The sequence below is a fragment of the Synchiropus splendidus genome, chromosome 3, assembly GCF_027744825.2.
Source record: "Synchiropus splendidus isolate RoL2022-P1 chromosome 3, RoL_Sspl_1.0, whole genome shotgun sequence".
Lineage (NCBI taxonomy): Eukaryota > Metazoa > Chordata > Actinopteri > Syngnathiformes > Callionymidae > Synchiropus > Synchiropus splendidus.
In genome coordinates, this window is record NC_071336.1 from 15,738,100 (window position 1) to 15,758,317 (window position 20,218).

The following is a 20,218-nucleotide window of genomic DNA, read 5'->3' on the forward strand; positions in this document are numbered from 1 at the left end:
CGTCATTTCCAAGTGTACGTACAATCCGGTGGCCGGTGCCATGTTGTGAAATTTGAGGAAATCAATTCTGGCCGAAGTTCACTCCTAAAAGTGGAACAGACACTAAGCAAAAGTCAGATCTCGTGGGTGAGAATGGAGGTAAGAGTAGATGACATCAGGCGACTTAAAAATAATAAAGGAGCATTTATCTCGATGTGGTTATTCACGACAGCACACCACCACAACAATGACGGTCTTGTTAGGAACGCTGAGACTTTGTACACGAATTTATCAACATTATTTAGTCAGCGGGCACATTCGACGTCTCCTTCAAAAGCCCATTGTTCTTTGACGGAAGAGATGTAAGTAACAAACGAAAAACTTTAAATTGGTGGCGGCAGTGATCTGTTTGAAGAGCTTTTAACTCATTTATATGATTTTAATGTCGCTTCAACCTAAACGGCTGTTAAGGAAGGAAAATATAGCGCGGTGGCACATTTTTATTTCAATGAAAAGTGGGGTAAAAGGATTAAGTTGGGCGGAACCAATGAACAGCGGAGGACATTTTAAGTTGCACCCGCTTCCGCCAGACGATCACGCTATCACATATGTGTCTTAAGTGAAGGTATAATAAGTTAAATTATTTGCGTACATTGACTGAAGCAAGCAGACTGACCAAGTTGCAATTGTTTGTTGTTTTATTCAGAATTGAAATCGTTCTTGACTCCCACATGGTTTAAAAAAATTAAGTCGACCATAGAGTTTCACCATTTATCAAGTATCAATTAATAAAACAAATGAAAAGATCAAAGATTTGGTTCCTAGTTCATGGTTAAGTGCCTCCGGCTTTTAGCAGAACCCAACTCCGTTAATGAAGTAATAACAGTAATTAAGAAGTAATTTCCAATAACTATGCATTTTTAAATATTTTTATAGTTATTTTCTGACATTCTGTTGAACCTTTTTAACTTGCCATTGTCATTGCATGTGTGCGATGTCACAACAAACATCTGATTGAGATGTTTCATGATTTCACATTGAAATTATTTTTGAAAGGTTAAGTGACTTTACGAACATTGCGCTTTTATACATTAACTGACTAAAATTAATACAAATAATACAAACTTCATTGGATGATTTCTTTTTGCACAGTGTCAGCATGCTGTTTTTATTGTACTTTGTTCTGGTAATTACATGTGTCTAAACCTGAACATGGTTAGGAATCACAATGTCACGTGACACCTTAGGCAATTCAATCGAAATGACAATGGTGATAAATAGCTGAATTGTACTAATGAAAAAAATCAAGATATATTTATTTGGAACATTCCACTAAAAGTCTCCTTTGACTCACATTTGACACATTGTTAAGAAAATATTGCAGCTATCAAAATTTTTAATTATTGATATTATTCTAAATTTCTAAATTTTTCAAGTGGTCATAATGTCTATCAACCTCTCAATGGCTTCGTGACCCTCAGATAGTGTTAGAGCTTGTAATGACTTGTATTGGTGGTTTGATGTGCTTTGATAAAAAAATAGAAATGTAGCGATTTAATTCATGTGACAAATTATGCATCACTTTCATTAATGTAGTTGCCTATGCGATAATATATGATCCATTGATCAGAAGTGGAACAGGATTGTGATTTTTGTTTGCTCAGTATTTCTAATAATGTCATTTCTATATTTCTGTTTTTAAAAAATGGTCACAGTTGTTATGTATTTTTGGATAAAGTTATCAAATGAAGTGCAGAAAACAAGTGAATTTTGAATGTGTCTGAGTAGTTGATTGTTGCGGATGCAGGTGGGTTGCATCCTTTTCCTCCTCTTCTTGCACAAAGCTTATATATGGAGACTGTTAAGAGAGTGCAGAAGTGACAGTTTAGGGTGAATAACAGTGGACAGCATGTTAAGTGTTGTTGAGGCGAGACTACAGATGAAAACCAGAGGTGAACCCTAGAAGAGCTCTAGGATTCAAAGTGTTATTGTTTTTCAATGCAGTGATGGAATCCGGTGGTGAAATATTTGGATGGTGAACGGTTGGTTCCTGTTTGGTTTTGCTATTGTGACAGACTTTGATAGTTAAACAGTCCCAGATGCCCCATGACACTTTTGTTTGAGTCACGTCACTCGGGGTGACTCTTTCTAGGCTACTTTTTGTTATAGTCTGCATGTACGTCACTCACTCTATCTTGCTCCTCCTCAGCATTTGTTTGGTACTTTCTACATTTCCTCTGAACTCTGAATTATGGGATGTTTTCTTGCCTCAGGTTTGAGTCTTCATGTCTGTATGACCTGCCCTGCAAGGGTGGGGTTGGAGGATGGTGGTGGGAGTTTCTTTTAGTTGTAAACGTTTTTACATAGCCCTGTTTACACAGTAGAAGCTTCGTGGGAGTTTTGTTTATTGCATCAAACTGGTGGGACTGGTAGTTTATCGATCTATTCAACATGCACAAACAAGTCTGTCTCCCTCTGAACTGTGCTGAGAATACCAACAAGTTAGTTGGCATCATCCCCACCTTAGAGCTTGTTACTCATTAGCTGGATTCTTGGATTGTGTTTCCTGCAATATTGTCTGTGTCTATCCACGCTTTCACGTGTATTCTCAATTTCGTTTGCAAAGCATCATTTTCCAGCAGCTGGTCTCAGAACGCTCGCTTGCCTTTGTTTTGAAAGGTTCGTCGTTCTATATCCGGCGTTTGTTTTGAAAAGTTCATCAGCCTATATCCGTTGTTTCGATGTAACCCGACATCTAAGCCCCGCTAGCTTTCTTATCTCATCCGTGTCTCGGGATCTACTGAGCAGCCTGAGCCAGACCAGACAGGGCATGTATTCCCTTCAATGGGACCGTGTAGCGGGCGGGTTCGTCGATGTCTGTCCAGTCCGGTAACCGGGGATCGCGCGTCTGTGTCGGTGATCGCTGCCTGTGACCGAGGAGCGCGCATCGTGTCGGTAGACCAGCGTCTGTTGTGGAGGAGCGAGCGGTACCGCAGCCTTGCGTCAAACCCCGGTAGGACAAGTCAGCAAAGACGGGCAGCAGCCACGTTACCTCGGCCGCTAGCCAGTCTCCAGGCGGGTTATTTCGGGTATGGTTGCAGCCTTCCACATGTTGTAGCCGCATGTGGCGATCCCTCCTTTGACACCTCCGTAGCCTCCGTGGTCGTCGCGCGTTCACTGGAATGACACGCTCAATTAGCTGTGCGAGTGGACGGCGCCAGTCTTCATACTGAAAGACATTTAGAAATTGGTCGAATTGCGCAAGTCCTTCACATGAGTCGCAGGTAAAAAAAAAAAAAAAAAAAAAAAAAAAAAGAAAAAAGAAATGGACCTGAATTTCTATTCGGATCTGACGGGCGGTACCGGACCACACGACGGCGATCCAGAGTTCCTGGATCCGCAGTCATTCAATGGATTTGACACAGACAACAAGGTGACTCCAGAGACACTGTCACAGTGTAGAATGTTAGTTCTTCAAAATAAACCATCACAGAGCAAACTAGCTTAGCGACCAATCCCTTTGTTTACCATCAACTGTTGCTTACAAATATGTATCAGGGAATAGCAGTTAGAAAGTCCCCCTGTTTACACGCCTTTGCTATAGTAACATGTTCACCCCAAATGTCCAGTTTCCAGGTGGCAGTGACAACTTTCTTACCATTTCTGGGTCCAGCCATCCCTTCCTTTCTGCCGCTGAGGTATTTATTTTGCCCGGAATGTGCATGTGTGTGGCTTGCAGTGGAGAGTCTTGCATGACGCTAAAACCAGCAGTCTTGTTTAATTGTATGAAGTCTGAAATAACTTCCGTTGGCTGCAGCCACGTTGACATCCCTGCCGTCTTTTGGGCATTATGGTTCTCAAAATGACAGCCATGGATGTTGATCTGAAGATGCTTGAGAGTTTGTGACCGTTTGGGATTTGTCAAGAAGAGTAGCAGGATTGCATTCATTTTGCATAGACACGTGGTGGCTGTGTATCTCATTCATGGATGTCGTAGTTGTAATGAAGAGGTTATGCTGGAACCACGGAGGTAGCATCCTACTGGACATAAGCATGTGACTGACAGTTGAACTGTAAATGGTGTGCTCACAACTACATGGATGAGTGCGTTCCACCGACAAAATGCCTTGTTCCATGTGTGATCACTAGAAAGACCGTTCAAAAGGGTGTCGACCTTTGACTATTTTTTTATCTTCAGTTTTTTCCCCTTTAGTTCTGTTCTCGTCAAAATCACCATGCAAGCATCTCTTTCCTCAGACCTTCCACACCCCCAGTCTCGGAGATGAGGAGTTCGAGATCCCTCCCATCTCGCTGGACCCCGACACGGCGCTCTCCGTGTCAGATGTGGTGTCACAGTTTGGTGAGCTGTCTGACACAGGCCCTGGGAACGTGGTGGTCGAAGGAGATGACCCTTCTTTTGCATCCACTTTTGTCAACAATTCATCACAAGGGTTGGAGCACCTCAGTCTTGGGGTCATCAACCAGCCAGGTGGAGCACTGTTGGGATCATCTCTGGGGATGGTGAGAGTAAGTAAAACGCTGGATCCAAGTTGCTATTACTAAAGACACTCATCTCCATCTTCAGGATCTTGGCCATCCCATAGGCTCTCAGTTCGGCAGCTCATCATCTGTGACCATCGACGTTCCACTGGGTGACATGGGCCCTGGCTTACTAGGGTCCAACCAGCTGACCACCATCGATCAGTCAGAGCTGAGTGCTCAACTGGGCCTGGGCTTGGGCGGAGGGAATCTATTACAAGGACCTCAGTCTCCAGACAACCCCCTATCTGTCTCGTCCTCGCCCAGAGGCTCCCTTCAGGACGACGACATCAACGACTTTAAAGCGGTGAGAATGAAAACACCTGGTGTTGCAGTTAATCGTTGTCACATTAGTTGTCTGCTGCTTACGTTTTGTCTCTTAAATTCGCAACATAAAATTTGACTTTTCAGGTTGTCAAAAAAAAAGCGTCAATTGTTTCATGAAACATGAGGGAATCAGAATGTGACTTCACCTATGTCGGTGAACACTTTTTTTGCGAAACTACATTTGCAAAAATCTTACAAATTCAGTAAAATGTGTCTTAGTGAAGTTTTTATGTGTTATTCATACAAGCGGTGTTGTGTTTCTCCAGAGCGTCCTTGTAGACTCTCCTGTCTCCTCGGCTTTCACGACCGGAGTCTTCCCCTTCGATCCATCCCTGACTGACATCTCAACCCCAGGGATCACATCTGCACCCAAAAAAGAGCCCAAGAAACCAGTTTCAGCCTATGCTTTGTTTTTCCGTGACACACAGGCTGCTATTAAGGGACAAAATGCTAACGCCACTTTTGGAGAGGTTTCCAAGATCGTGGCCTCCATGTGGGACAGTCTGGGAGAGGAGCAGAAACAGGTAACACATGAGAACGTTAGGAAACTATTTTTATATTTTGAACATCTTAACACAGATGAATCCATCATAATGAACAGTCTGATACAGTTTTTAATGCTGCCTTGCGTGACTCATTGAAGCCCAATTTGGTGCCAAAGCATACACATTGCTGCATTGAAGCTCTCTCTCTGCAGCTGTATTGGAGACACATGACTTTTCTTTTTCATGCCGCAGAACTAATATCTTTGAACACAGTCCAAGTCTACTGAAAATTCAGGACAGTTTTCAAACAGGATTGAGAATCACAACTTCCACAATATCCACTAAAAAAACTCTGCAGAGTTCAGCCATGATGGTGGCAAGTGAGCCACTTTTCAATACTGCTGTGGCTCTAACACACTAAACAGTCCAGGTTATAGGCCACAAAGTGTTTTATTTGCAGCGACTGGACGAGTCAAAAGCCACAACAAACAAGTTGATAGCCAGTCGTCTCTGTCCTCTTCCCTCCTCCGCTTGCTTGCAGCTTCCTGAACATGCCGGAACACGCTCAACTCCTTGTGGCACGTTCACATAATTCAATTAGTTTCTCAAATTTACTCAAGGTCGACGAATGGAGCCCATGGCTTTTAGTTTCTTATTGTATTGTTTTTTAAAGTGTTTTTTTTTGTGTATAAAAGGAAATTATTTTGAAAGTCTCTCAAAGTCTTGGTGCCTACCACGCACGTGGTCAGCAGTCATTTCACATTAATGTGGATATGTTTGTTTTGTTTAACATTGGCGGTTTGATAAGCAGCCCATATGTATATTCCTTTTTCTTGTGAGTGTTCGCTCTTGAATGAAAATGAAATGGCATTTTGATTTATCAAGTATGAATAGCCGACATAAAGACGCCAACAAAAACGGCTTATTTCTGTCGTCTCAAATGAAGTGGTTGCCTGCAGAAGTCACACGGCATGAAATTCAAATGGAATGAACTGTAATGTGTGTCATCTTTTAGGTTTACAAAAGGAAAAATGAGGCAGCAAAACGCGAGTACTTGAAAGCGCTTGCGGAGTACAGAGCGAGTCACAACTCTAAGGTGAGGATTTGAAACTGCATGACTTTCTGACATCATATAGTGTTCTCTAGACCCCATTTGCTTTTAGATAAAACTGGAGTCATTTTTTTTGTTTCAGTAAATATTTCCTTTTTAACAAATGTGTTGCCTTTATTCCTATCTATCTAACAGGTGTTTGAGGTTATTGTTCTCACCCTAAGTTGATTCAAAGGTTGCTCTTATAGACTTCTGTTCAGGTGTTAAGCTGTGCAGTATAAAGGCCTTCATTGCTGCCTGACACCACAAAGTAGTGTGTTTCAAGGCTATGTTCCTCGGGTCCCAATGATTCCCACACTTTTAAAATTTTTATTTTTCAGGCCCCGATTGAAGTCATGGACACGGCTCCGTCGCCGCCGCCTCCCGCCCCATCCCCTCCAGTGATCACGACCCCTGCTCCCGCCCCTGCTGCTCCGGCCCGCTCGGTCCGATCTCAGCATTACAACCCCGAGGAGAACACCATCACTAACATTTGCACCTCCAACATCATCATCGACTTGCCTCAAGTCACCACTCGCTCCAAAACACGCCCCGCCAAACCCGCCCCAACCACCAGCAGTACCCCAACTCATCCCACAGTCGCCAAGATTATAATCAAGCAAACGCAGCTGCCTTCAGGCGCTGTGACTGTGACCGCTACGCAAGCATCATCGCCTCGGCAACCTCCACCACTTCAGCAAATGCAAAACACGCCGCCGCCCCCGCGACTCCAGCAGATGGTGCATGCCCAGACTCTTCCACAACTGCATGCCAAGCCCAGAGGAGGAGGAGCCACCGCAGCCACAGCACCGCCTCCTCTACAGATCAATGTCGCCCGGTCATCATGGCAGTCGGATTCCAGCGCGTCAATCATTGTGACATCAGCTGGGGACACCCCCACATCTCTGTCCTCCTCAGCTCTCACAGTGACAGTGGGTCAGTTGGCAAGTGTGACCGGAGATGATGAGGTGGCAGAAGAAGGGGTAAGATCAGACACGCGTTTACAAAATGTCACTTTTCTGGTGTTTATGAGTTGTTTTTGTCACGTCTGTCAGATGGAGGTTGAGGTGAACGTAGCTCCTGCGACCCCCACAGCCAGCCCCAACATCTGCGTTCGGGCCGGTTGCAAGAACCCCGCTGTAGAAAGCAAAGACTGGGACAAAGAGTACTGTAGCAACGAGTGTGTTGCTACTCACTGCAGGTTTGTTTCCCCACTTGTGTATGTGCATGGCTGTGTGTAGTCATGCCTCTGTTATGTCTCATCTTGGACGTTCCCCTCATTGATGAGCCGTAAATCTGTCTGCCAAGAAAGCAATTGCGATCCAGTCATGATCCAAGAGATCTTTGTTTTTAAATTGGAAATATGAATCTCAATCAAAGTTACAGCAGGTGGCGCTGTTTATTTCACCTGTCTCAACTTCCTGTGGAAACAGAAGTTTAAAAACTGAGGTGAGCAGTAGACTGAGGTTGGATTGGCATCAAAGTTGGCCAAGAGCGAAGGCTGAGACACATCGCGAGTCAGAGTGTTTTTATGTAGTGGTTTGTAACAAGTTTGACAAGTTTTAGAGAGCTAAGAATGTACATTTACATCTATTTAAATGCATGAATTTGAAAAAAAGTTTTCTCAGGATTCCAACTTTGTTATCGTCAATTCATTCATTTTTCTGGTCACAAATCAAATTTTTATTTTGGGATGTTTCAGCTAAACGCACTTCTCTGAGTCATTAGAATTTTAGAACATTTCAGTTCTACAACAAACAGTTCTCTTGTTTTCTCATGTCGCTGGTCATGAAGTGGCTCTTAATCACAGACAATGACAGCTTTAAGTCATGGCCTGTGCCCTTTAATTACTCATAAAGAAAAGGAGAGCGGTCAATAGGTGAGAGTAAAGACTGAAGCCCCTTTGATATTCTGACCGGCTTCCTGCATTATTTACTGCGTACTAACGCACGGCAACTTACAGCGCCATCTACTGTCGTAATGGAATAGTCCTCCGACTGCTAGTGGATCTCATTGACAGGAAATTGTTCATTTGTTTTGACAAAAAAATGAAGGTGCTTCTTTGTCAAGTTTATTCTTTTTCATTCCTGACATGAGTCATAGATTTGGATATGGATATAGCATCTATTTGTATATAGTGTCCACATCCTTTCTTGGAGCAATAACTAAACAGTACATTGTTTGAGTGTGTGTGCCTTACTTGTGTGGAGGTTTTCAATCCGCACTGCAGGAATACTGTCATTTGTCTGATTTATTCTGGCCTAGTCTAATCTAATCTAAAACGTTTGATTGTGTCTTCGGCAGAGACGTGTTTATGGCCTGGTGCGCCATCCGAGGACAGAACTCCACCACAGTCACATAATGAATGTGAAGCGCTGCTGCAAAGGAGGAGAGAGGACAAAGAGACTACTGGGACATTAAGCAGAGCTCATGGAAGGAAGCCAAGGACAGACGCTGGATTTGATACTTCAAACTGAAATATCATGCCAGATGTGTTTTAGTAATGTCGGGAAGATGCTTGGATTTTTAATTTAACTGGAAAATTTCTCTCAGAATTATCAGATTGATTTATTAATTATGAAAATCGAATCAGGAGATGAAACACTTCATTCTGACTGTAAAATATACCTTCTTGAAGCGTGAACCTGATGGACGGAATTAAAAAAGACCACATTTTATACCAAATCTATCCCCTTCATTGTTTGAATGAAATTGTCGTTGGATTGATGTCTACCTTTTATTCTTTTTTTTTTTTTAATCATACGACTGAGGTATCTGGGAGATATCTACTAGAATGTCAGCCATTATTGGTTACGTCAGGGACCAGCTCTCAGCCTTGACTATTTCTCATGGAGTGATGGTGAGGTGAGTGAGGAGTCTCCATGGATGATGATGCTTGCTGTTAAGAAAGAGACGTGTTGTGAAAGTAAGGATGAGTTTGGGGAGAAGATGGAGACTGACTCTCTGTGCTACTCTCTGGTCGGATGTGTCTAAAGCAGAAAACCAAACTGCACAGGGCAAATTGTACATTACTATTTGGCAGTGAACTGAGGTTTCTGGGAAGATATACAAGCAAAATGAGGCAATGACAGAAAATTAGAATTAAAATAAAGTGAGCAGTTTTAAATGGAATATTTCAGTATTTTTTAATGTGACAGTTCACACACGCGTGTCCGTGGAGCGCAACGTAAATGACGTCAATCCACATCCTGGCTGTTTTATCATCGCGAGATTTCAGACAGTGCGCTTGTTTGATGACGATGGCGGGAAAGCCACCATGGCGGGAAAAGATGGCGTGGCTAGCAAAAGAAAGGGGGCGCCATCGAGCAGCTGCGTCAAAATTGCAATAAATATTGTGCAAAAACAAAGAAGTAGTGATAGAAGCACGTCATTCACTATCACTGTAGGTCCCTTTAATGTTTTCAAAAATAACCAAAAGAGTAGTCATTGTAGACAGTTGTGTGTTTATTAACTATTATTTAAATAAAGTAAGGAGGAGGCCACGAGGGGGAGGGAGAGTCGGAGAAAGGGAGGCGGGACTGTGTTAATTATTCTCCATCAGTGTGTGCGTGGTGCTCGATAACAAAAAGCTGTGCATGTATGTTTTAACAATTAAGTGTATTTTAATCTAAGTATAGAGTTTCTGTGTGCGTCGGGGTGCGTGAAATCCTCCAGCGTTGCGCCGATCGAGTCGCTGAAATTCTCAAAGAAGCGTCTGTGGGAGAGTCAGCAGGCGTGGAAGTGAAGTGCGTTGTTGATCCCCATCATCCGGCCTGCTGAGAGGCGACGCCGGGAGCTGGAGTAGGCAGCTGAAGACTCACCATGGCGGTCAACCTGGACAAGGAAGCGTACTACCGGCGGATTAAGCGGCTGTACAGCAACTGGAAGGTGCGTATCTAGGCGTTCGTTTCAGGGTCGAATGTGGCCGACACTTGTACAACATGATACCCGCTACGAGAACCGCGTTTTTTTTCTGCCGAGCGACTTCGGCGTGTGGCGACGTCTCAGTGCCGTTGACTGTCCACCGCACGGAAACAAGTGCCGGACTGATATTTGTGTACATTTATTTTCGTTCCAGCCGCTTGTGAGTGACTTTATGGACAGTCGCTGTGAGTGGCAGAAACGAAGGAGCTACCTCATGTTAGCTTGCCTGTCATGCCATTCACCGTGTTAGCGCGCTAAGTTAGCAGCCAAGTGACTTCAGTGGGAGAAACCCGGCTCCGGTTTGATAAAACCAACGGTTGATATTTAAATTCGAGGCCAGCAACACACGTAGGCTGTGTGTGGTAAACGGCCCGTAAGGTGCAGCTAATATTGGCTTGATGTTTACTACATGCTAATGCTACCCGGCTAGTTCAGGTACAATCGCCAGCATTTCATAAAGCGTCCTGCAGTAATATGATGAATCTGATATTGATTAGTTTGTTGTATTACAACAGTCATGTTGCTTATTTTATATCACTCGTGTTAAGTTGCTGCCTTCCAATGTTTTCACTAACACTAGTTAAAGTGACGTTGAAAGGTGCCATAAGGTGCCCTTAAATCACAGCATCCTGTGTGAAAAGACGACAAAACGTCTGCACTGCAGTTGAGTAGATAAGATTAATATCATGTGACTGACTTAAATGTATAAATTACATCTTTGGTTGCTCACCATTAAGACGATTTTCCTAATAAAACGTTTGTTTCACAGAAAGGAGAGGATGAGTTTGGAAAAGTAGATGCCATCGTGGTTTCTGTCGGTGTGGATGAAGAAATCGTCTACGCCAAGTCCACAGCCATTCAGGTAAACTGAATTCCTGAATGAGAATATGAAAGATGTTTACTTGAATAACCTTATTTCTTCCGTTTTCGCTCACATCTCTTTAGACGTGGCTCTTTGGATACGAACTGACAGACACCATTATGGTGTTTTGTGACACAAAGATCATTTTCCTTGCCAGCAAGAAGAAGGTGGATTTCCTCAAGCAGGTGGCTGTGACCAAAGGAAATGAGAACGCAAATGGTGTTCCGCCGATCACCCTGCTAACGAGGGAAAAGGTAATTGACCAGATGGCGTGAGTAAGTTGGACGAGTTTTGTTTGAAAACGCACTGAGCTGTGTCTCGTGTCTGTCAGAATGAAAGCAATAAGGCAAACTTTGACAAGATGATCGAGGCCATCAAAGGCAGCAAGGAAGGGAAAACAGTCGGGGTGTTCAGCAAGGACAAGTTTCCTGGTGAATACATGAAGAGCTGGAATGAGGCTATCAGTGCTGAAAATCTAGAGAAGGTAAGAATTTGGACAAGCGTGCGACGCATGACTCCACTGTACAGTCTGCATGCTCATCCTTTTGAAGTCAGGCATCTGTGTCCTGTGGTGTTCAAGCTTAATGTGCGATACCCACTCAGCCGAGTTCCCTTCAATGCTGACAGGTGGATATCAGTGCAGTCGTTGCGTACACAATGGCTGTGAAGGAAGATGGAGAGCTCAACCTGATGAAGAAGGCAGCACTTATCACCAGTGACGTCTATTCAAAATTCTTCAAGGAGAGAGTCATGGAGATTGTTGATGCAGATGAGGTAAGGGCAAAGACAAGGAACAGATCTAGATGTGACCACACGAGTAAGTCATCTAATCACTTGGTACTCGTAGTTCTTTTTTTTTATCATGACAAGTAAATCTCACTTCACTCTTCTGCTGTCCTCACCTGGTCTGTTCCTTCACCCGGGTGGGATCCAAGCACTTTATTTTCGCGAGCAGCAGATGTGTTCCTGCCATTTAATTACGTTTCTTTTGGCATTGTTACATTGAAAACGTGTCATGATGCATGTTTTTCGATGTTTCCCCTTTGTTTTAAAATCTTTTCATCGCCATGGTTGTTTACATGTAGCGCAAACCCTGGAATTCATGTGCCGATAGTTCCATTTTTCTATTAAATGAAATTATAATAAAGCTGTATTTACATAGCACCTTTCAGAGTGCTGTTCGCAATGTGGTTCAACAATAAACAAACATGTTGAGAATATTGTTTACATGCACTGAGACATGAATGTGATTGGCTAATGTCTCAGCTAAATGGAAATAAGTAGGAGTTGTGACGGTAGTACATAAGTGCAAGAGTTTTTAACAGTGATTTAAAGGTGGAAGTAGACCTTGCGTAAATACAGCTACGATTCAGTTAAAGAACTCCTCTTTAACACTTGTTGTCACAAAAAGTGTTTCATTATTATAAATAATGATGTAATATCCATTGTCCCAAACAGAAAGTGCGTCATAGTAAACTGGCTGAGTCTGTGGAAAAGGCCATTGAAGAGAAAAAATATCTGAGTGGCGCCGACCCTTCCACAGTGGAAATGTGTTATCCACCCATCATCCAGAGTGGAGGAAACTACAACCTCAAGTTCAGTGTTGTCAGGTATGTTTTGTTAATCTTCTCAGACCGTTGAGAAATGGATTATTCGTTGTACAGCATGAGAGGAAGTTGCTGTGTTTTTGATTACTGTTGCAATTGTACAATTGACATTCAGTTTGGTCACTGGGTGCTTCCTAAAACACCTGCCTGTTCAAGCAGTACAACTTGAGGAGACCTTAGGAGTGTGCTTTCAGTTTCATACAGAGATCAGAACCCCTGAGTTCCTCCTTTTTCACATACTGTTTTTGTACACTCTTTTTACTGAAACACATGTAACACGTGTATCGGCAGGCAGCTTGTGATACGGTACATACCTGGATACAGAACTGACAACACAATACATTGCAATGCTTACAGCTCATCCATGTACGAGTCATTTTATGGGAGGAAATTCAGATCATGCAGTACATTATTATGTACATGAAAACCAGCTTATTGTTATGAACTCAGTCCAGGGGTTAGGTCACAAATGCAGGAGCACATCAAGTCAACATATTAAATATCAATATAGCCAATTGTAGAATATCAAGACAATATCTCACAAGCACTGTGACATTTCAGCAAAAACATTGATATAATATCTGATATAATACAATATATGATATGAGAATTTGCCGTGAGCATCTATCACGCTGCTTCTACAAATATCCGTCAAGTCCAGGCTGATTCCCATTATGACAGTACAGGGTTTGCTCCAGGATTTTTTGAACCTGTGGCAGTGACACACAACCCTCCCACACACCTCAAAACGGAGCATAGATCTGACTCTCTCTGAAGACAAATCCTGTTTCACTAAAGCCATGTTTTTCCTATACAATTATCTTTTTGAGAAAACAAAATCACAACTCTGCAGGCGCGACACCTTCAAATAATTTATGAGTATCAGAAACCCTGCTGTAATTGTCACCAAGTCTTAATGGCTGTCTTAAATTGTAGTCTCTTATTTAAATGTGTAAAGCTCCACAACTGAAAATGCTGACCAGGAAATTTATTATTTTAAGTGTTACGAATTGTTTGTGTCCAGTGATAAAAACCACATGCATTTTGGAGCCATCACGTGTGCCATGGGGATCCGTTACAAGTCCTACTGTTCGAACCTGGTGCGCACCCTCATGGTGGACCCGCCTCAGGAAATGCAGGACAATTACAACTTTCTGCTTCAGGTGGAGGAAGAGCTACTAAAGGAGCTCAAACATGGCAAGTATATCACCAAGTGGAATCTAAGAGTTGGGGATCTGGTGTTAAAGATTTTGTGTTATCAGGTGTAAAAATCAGTGATGCATACAATGCAGTCCTGGAGTATGTGAAGAAAGAGAAGCCAGATCTTGTATCAAAGCTAACCAAGAACCTTGGGTAAACTCTTTTGCTCACGACTCTTCCTGTTTTTAGAGCCGTCATACTTGCTGTGTCTTACTATGTTCTTTTTTCACAGTTTTGCCATGGGGATTGAGTTCCGAGAAGGCTCCTTGGTCCTCAATACTAAAACACAATACAAACTGAAAAGGGGTGAGAACTATTCTTTGTCTGTGTAGCCTGACACATTTCCCTCCTTGGTGTCTAACAAGTCTGTTCTAACCTGTGTCTTGCAGGAATGGTGCTCAGCATCAGCTTAGGCTTTTCTGAACTTGTGAATAAAGATGCCAAGAAAGAGGAGCAGAAGAAGTATGCTCTCTTTATAGGAGACACCGTCCAGATCAATGAGGTGAGGCTCCTTCTCCCACTGCTCCAGAACGCGTGTTCTGAGATGGATAGTTTTTACATGCCGTGCTGTCTTCAGTATTAATGTCTCAGTGGGACCTGTGCTTGATGCTGGATCTTATCATTGCTTTCATGTTCACGTCTTGTGTACTTCCTGTTTGCAGGACGATGCAGCAACAGTGCTTACACCAGTAAAGAAGAAGATCAAAAATGTCGGAATCTTTCTGAAGGTAATTTACTTGATGATGAATACATTTATCATCCGTTATGTCCTGACTTAAGTGCTTGCTGTTTTCCGCAGAATGATGACGAGGAAGATGAGGAGGAGGAGGGCGACGATGCTGAGGAGTTACTTGGGAAGGGAGCCCGGAGTGCTGCTCTCCTGGCCGACAGAACCAGGGTACGCTTCTGTTCCACTTCCATCTCACTGTAGATCTGATGCTTGACTGCCGCCAGTTAAAAAACACTCTTAATGTTTTTGTACTCTATCAGCTACTGGGAAAGGTAAGCATGTTTACAGTTCACCTAACTCATCAGCTGATGTTGGTTTATTTGCAAAGAAGAGATAAATGCACTGGCTGATGGGAGAAAATGGATCATCTTTTATTTTGTGTGAGAGTTTTCATTTGCTTGTTTGACGTTCTGACCATCCACCACTGTCTTTGATATACTCTGCATGAGTGTTCTCATTTGTCTACGTGTTTTCAAGCTCACTCACACTTGTTTCTGATGTCCAGAATGAACTGACAGCAGAGGAGAAGAGACGTGCGCACCAGAAAGAGTTGGCCAATAATTTGAACGAGGAAGCCAAGCGCCGTTTGACAGAGCAGAAGGGAGGACAGCAGATACAGAAGTGAGTGATTCACTGTGCAAAGAAGTCACTCTGGAAAATGGAGGCTCTGCATGTACAGGCTACTGTATGTAGCTGACTATTGCCCAAGTAACGAGTGTAGAGTCCCCTGACCACGTTATAAGCTTTTTCATATCTGAGTGGCAGATTCGTCTCTCGTCACCAAGGTCATGTTTTGGTTCTACAAATGGTAGATGAGGTCACAAGGTACACCACAGAAGTTAACTGCCCATACGCCTCTGCTGGAACAAGTGGCCATGGATATGTTCAGAAACCTGCTCAACAGATCGGCCAATCAAAAACACAAGTTTACACAATATTTGAGACAAACCTTAATGTACAAACCCGGATCAAGCAAGAACTTGAATCAAGTGTTTATCAAGAAGTAGTTGCCGTGTTCTAACAAAGCTTGAAGCTGCTCGATATACCGTATCCCCTTTGAATTTTTTTAATGCTGCATACGGGTTTAGCTTTCATCTGCTTCAGTCTGCAGCTTCCCGTTTCCTGTTAAAACAATGTTTTCTTCGTCTGAACCCCATCATTGCAGCCTGCTTGTCCTCACTTCTCTCACTAGGGGGCGTGCTGCCTCTTCAATCGCTCTTCAGTCAGATGTTGTGGGTGTGAACGTATGTGAGCTTGTATCTTCTTCACTCAGGGCCAGGAAATCGAACGTGTCCTACAAGAACGTGTCCCAGATGCCCAGAGAGAAGGAAATCAGGGATATGAAGATCTTCATCGACAAAAAATACGAGACGGTCGTCATGCCGGTGTTTGGCATCGCCACGCCGTTTCATATCGCTACAATTAAGGTACGTCATTTGTTCTTTTTAGTGTTTTTTCAGCAGTTGAGTTGTTTAAAAGCAGGATGAGTGAGTAGATGTCTTGCAGTGACTTTGTAATTTTTCTCCTTTTACGATGACGTCATGCTTAGATACAGTGATTAAAATACTGTTTACCACTACAATGTTTATATAGGACATGGCGACAATGCTGTATTGAAGTCCATGCAGCTCAGTTTCTGTCACCTTGAAAATGAATGTACTTTCATGAGTTTCAATGAAACAACAGTGTCGCAGATAGAAAAGTCTGTCTCATGATAAAATGAGCTTATTCTGTCGTGTCGTATTTGTTTCTTTTTCTGTTAGAACATCAGTATGTCTGTGGAAGGAGACTACACATATTTGAGGATCAACTTCTTCGTCCCTGGCAGCTCTCTGGGTCGTCAGGAGGGAAACATTTTCCCCAACCCAGACGCCACATTTGTCAAAGAAATGTAAGCGTGAACATTTCTTGTGCTCCCAGTTGGTGTGCATAAAAGAAGAAAGAAAAATGGTTTGCGTGTCAAATCTCTTCAATCTGTCAACAGCACATACCGAGCGTCCAACCTCAAGGCTCCCGGTGACACGTCGATCCCCGCCACCAACCTGCAGAACGCATTCCGCATCATCAAGGAGGTCCAGAAGCGCTACAAGACCCGAGAGGCTGAGGAGAAGGAGAAGGAAGGAATCGTCAAACAAGATTCCTTGGTCATCAACTTGAACCGCAGCAACCCCAAACTGAAGGATCTGTACATCAGACCCAACATCGCCCAGAAGAGGATGCAGGGCTCGCTGGAGGCTCACACCAATGGTCAGCCCACTTTCATCAACCTTCATGACCTGTTGGAATACACGAAGGAATGAATGACATTGTCTGTGGCAGGTTTTCGGTTCACGTCGGTCCGCGGCGATAAGGTGGACATTCTTTATAACAATATCAAACACGCCATCTTCCAGCCGTGTGATGGAGAGATGATCATCGTCCTCCACTTCCATCTGAAGGTGGGCAACAATGGCTCTTATTAAACAACGTTTTGGCCTTGTATCAAGAGAACGTGTCTCTTCACTGTCACCTGCTATTGAGCAGTGAGTCAAGTCCTTGTTCAGTGACCGGTGGTGGTTTCCTCCTCAGAATGCCATCATGTTTGGCAAGAGGCGCCACACAGATGTGCAGTTCTACACTGAAGTGGGAGAGATCACGACAGATCTGGGCAAACACCAGCACATGCACGACAGAGACGACCTGTACGCCGAGCAGATGGAGCGTGAGATGAGGCACAAACTCAAGTCTGCCTTCAAGAACTTTATCGAGAAGGTGGAGACGCTGACTAAAGAGGAACTCGAGTTTGAGGTCCCGTTTAGGGACTTGGGGTGAGTCTTTCAGTGCGTCATCAGACTGGGTTCTCTGTGAGTGTGTGCTCCTCAACACTTTTGTTTTTTTCCACCAGCTTCCAGGGCGCCCCCTACAGGAGTACCTGCCTGCTACAACCCACATCAAGTTCTCTCGTCAATGTTACTGAATGGGTCAGTTGTTGTTGAACCGCTGGAACTTTATCATGATGGTGAGAAGTCATTTGCTCAACAATGTCCCTCTGCAGCCACCGTTTGTGGTGACCCTGGACGAGGTGGAGCTGGTCCATTTTGAACGAGTGCAATTCCACCTGAAGAACTTCGATGTGGTCATCGTGTACAAGGACTACAGCAAGAAGGTCACCATGATCAACGCGGTACCAGTCAACTCCCTGGACCCCATCAAAGAGTGGCTCAAGTAAGCGCCAAACACCCAGCCTGGTAGCTGCCTGCGTTGCTCGTGACTCACCCTTGAATGTCGTCTTCAGCTCCTGTGACATCAAGTACACGGAAGGTGTGCAGTCTCTGAACTGGACCAAGATCATGAAGACCATCGTGGACGATCCCGAAGGCTTCTTTGAGCAAGGAGGCTGGTCTTTCTTGGACCCCGAGAGTGAAGTAGGTTCTCCCCAACTGTCAATGTCTTACCATCTTGCATGTTTAGAACTTGGATTCTCTGTGAAAATATTTAGGGGTGTGTTGCTTTTTCCGTGTCAGCAGATCCTTGTTTTGTTGTCATGTGTATGTCTTCCCTCACTCATGTTCACACGTGATCAATTGTCTCTCAGGGCAGTGGTGGTGAGGAAGACTCCGAGTCCGAGATGGAAGATGAGACGTTCAACCCGTCAGATGGTGAAGACGACTATGAGGAGGAGGACAGCGATGAAGACTACAGTTCCGAGACAGAGGACTCAAGTATGACTCCATTTCTGTCGGTCAAAAAGCACTTTTTTCTTCTAAGTCTGTTGTGAGCTAGAGTTTTGATGACTGTCATTGGTCCACTACATCATAATTCTTTTCTCTTCATAGACTACAGCGCATCGTTGGGCAGTGAGGAAGAGAGCGGCAAAGACTGGGATGAGCTGGAGGAGGAGGCCAGAAAAGGTTGGACTTTGTCTACTTCATTATTTTTTTTAATAGCACCCAAGTGGCGCTTTATGACGAGAAGACTTTAGACAAGTGTCCCTCACGCACCTTGAATGATCACGGTGATGTTATGTTTGCGCCCTCTAGCGGACAAGGAGAGCACGTACGAGGACGAGGATTCATCAAACAAGAAGAGAAAGATCCGGTCGTCGGCACCACCCAGCAAGAAAAAGCGACGGTCCTAGTTGTTTCACACATGTTCATACACACTGCCAAACCGAGCTGACCGGACTTCTCCTTCTACCCAAACTGGCTCTTTGTTTTGTTCTTTTTTTTTTTTTTTTTTTACACAAACACACCGTGTGTGTAGAAGTAGACGTCCTCTTCTGTTTGTGTTGGTCAGTGAAGTTTCTTGTTGAAGTGCTTAAGTACAAGAAAGGCAGTCACGCCGGTTGTTAGTCCTCATTTCCCTTCTGTTGGTCTGTCCCTCCTCATCAGGGTGTCAGGTGTGTGCGCATGTGTGCTCATGGGGTTTTTACTGTCAAAATAAGTTTCTTAAAGAACAGGTAACTTATGCATCCTCTTAGTGTTTTATACAAAAACTGAAGTGACTTTCACAACTTGCCAGCGTGTGTCGCTGTAACCTCACCACGGGTCATATTTGTTTCGCGGGGCAGAGAAACATTTTCTGATTCCAGTCATGTTCCTTTTTTAATAGGGTTTGTACAAATGGATGCACACAGACACACACACACAGACTCCCTCGCACTTGTTTATTTTTCTGTTCCTTCTGAGTAGATGTAATGTTGATTCTAAAAATCTGTTTTTGTTTTTGTAAGGAAATAAAAAGGATCTGTAATTTGACTGTTTTGTCATAATGCATTTGCCAGACTCTTAAAGTGGCTTCCATTTAGAATGTTGAGAAATGGGAGTGGGTTCATGGATTGTCGTGGTGCTTCCTCTCAGTTGAAAGCACAGGATTCAGCCAACATTGTGAGTGAGGCGTAAGCAGCGTGTCGCCGTCTTCCAAACCAAGTTTAGCCCTACGTTAGCTTTATCGCAACAGAGGCTGAGCCAATCTATCAAGCACCGAAGCTCATTGTGGTGAACAAGGATGGAGTTGCTTCATTTCAGGACAACGCCCTTTTTTTGTTTCCCAAGTGACCTCAAGCGAAAACAAGGAAACTGTTTCCATTTCAAAGCCCACTGAGGCTTTATAAAAAAAAAAAATGCGTCGCCAGCGTGGTCACCGGCCATATCTGTAGAAGTGCTGCAGCCTATTTCATACCACCAATGTAGCTGTGTTTGAGGTGTGTCCAGATGGACCAGGAGTTGCTTGAATAACAGTGTTTTGAAATCCTGACTGCAATTCCAGTCATTCCATTTGTTGAAACTTGAAAACAGCTCCATGAGAACACAACCATGTTTTCTTGGTGGATGAATTGACGTTATCTGAAAGTCCACTTATCCTCCTGAGTATTTCAAATATCCAGCGTCTAAGTTGACTTCCTTCTGTTGACCAAACCAGTTCAACTGCAGCCCTGAGTAAAGCCAGTGTCCCACTCACCTTAGCTGCACTCATACTCCTCATCCTGAGGTCAGA

At 43.7% G+C, this 20,218-nt stretch overlaps 2 protein-coding genes across 6 annotated transcripts; both read left to right on the top strand.

The window, feature by feature from the left end:
- The first annotated feature begins 24 nt into the window (after positions 1-24).
- tox4b (TOX high mobility group box family member 4 b) lies at positions 25-9,109 on the top strand. Of its 5 annotated transcripts, XM_053860982.1 has the most exons (9): positions 1,434-3,412; positions 3,609-3,677; positions 4,237-4,500; positions 4,565-4,825; positions 5,112-5,369; positions 6,346-6,426; positions 6,762-7,403; positions 7,476-7,621; positions 8,725-9,109. In XM_053860982.1, exons 1-9 carry the CDS (start codon positions 3,305-3,307, stop codon positions 8,780-8,782), a joined length of 1,887 nt encoding a protein of 628 aa, XP_053716957.1. In that variant the 5' UTR covers positions 1,434-3,304; the 3' UTR covers positions 8,783-9,109. The 5 variants fall into 5 exon arrangements, with proteins under 5 accessions (XP_053716958.1, XP_053716959.1, XP_053716955.1 ...); XM_053860980.1 differs by having other exon boundaries at positions 1,380-3,412; positions 6,762-7,621; XM_053860983.1 differs by lacking the exons at positions 1,434-3,412; positions 3,609-3,677 and adding an exon at positions 25-138 and having other exon boundaries at positions 6,762-7,621.
- An 825-nt stretch (positions 9,110-9,934) lies between these two features.
- Positions 9,935-19,479, top strand: supt16h (SPT16 homolog, facilitates chromatin remodeling subunit). The gene is made up of 24 exons (XM_053859352.1): positions 9,935-10,308; positions 11,114-11,206; positions 11,290-11,460; positions 11,538-11,690; positions 11,834-11,980; positions 12,665-12,816; positions 13,838-14,010; positions 14,076-14,166; positions 14,246-14,319; positions 14,403-14,515; positions 14,676-14,741; positions 14,813-14,911; positions 15,249-15,364; positions 16,017-16,170; positions 16,507-16,634; positions 16,728-16,990; positions 17,063-17,181; positions 17,312-17,550; positions 17,628-17,703; positions 17,778-17,947; positions 18,018-18,147; positions 18,318-18,444; positions 18,559-18,633; positions 18,763-19,479. Exons 1-24 carry the CDS (start codon positions 10,243-10,245, stop codon positions 18,858-18,860), a joined length of 3,093 nt encoding a protein of 1,030 aa, XP_053715327.1. The 5' UTR covers positions 9,935-10,242; the 3' UTR covers positions 18,861-19,479.
- Positions 19,480-20,218: the final 739 nt, after the last annotated feature.

What these genes read in the sequence shown, in the direction of transcription:
- tox4b (XM_053860980.1), top strand. Translation starts at nt 3,305, where the DNA reads ATGGACCTGAATTTCTATTCGGATCTGACGGGCGGTACCGGACCACAC. An exon ending in TGGGAGAGGAGCAGAAACAG is followed by an intron (nt 5,370 to 6,345) that starts GTAACACATGAG and finishes GTCATCTTTTAG; the next exon opens with GTTTACAAAAGGAAAAATGA. An exon ending in GAGCGAGTCACAACTCTAAG is followed by an intron (nt 6,427 to 6,761) that starts GTGAGGATTTGA and finishes TTTATTTTTCAG; the next exon opens with GCCCCGATTGAAGTCATGGA.
- supt16h (XM_053859352.1), top strand. Translation starts at nt 10,243, where the DNA reads ATGGCGGTCAACCTGGACAAGGAAGCGTACTACCGGCGGATTAAGCGG. An exon ending in CTCAAGTTCAGTGTTGTCAG is followed by an intron (nt 12,817 to 13,837) that starts GTATGTTTTGTT and finishes GTTTGTGTCCAG; the next exon opens with TGATAAAAACCACATGCATT. An exon ending in TTCCGAGACAGAGGACTCAA is followed by an intron (nt 18,445 to 18,558) that starts GTATGACTCCAT and finishes TTCTCTTCATAG; the next exon opens with ACTACAGCGCATCGTTGGGC.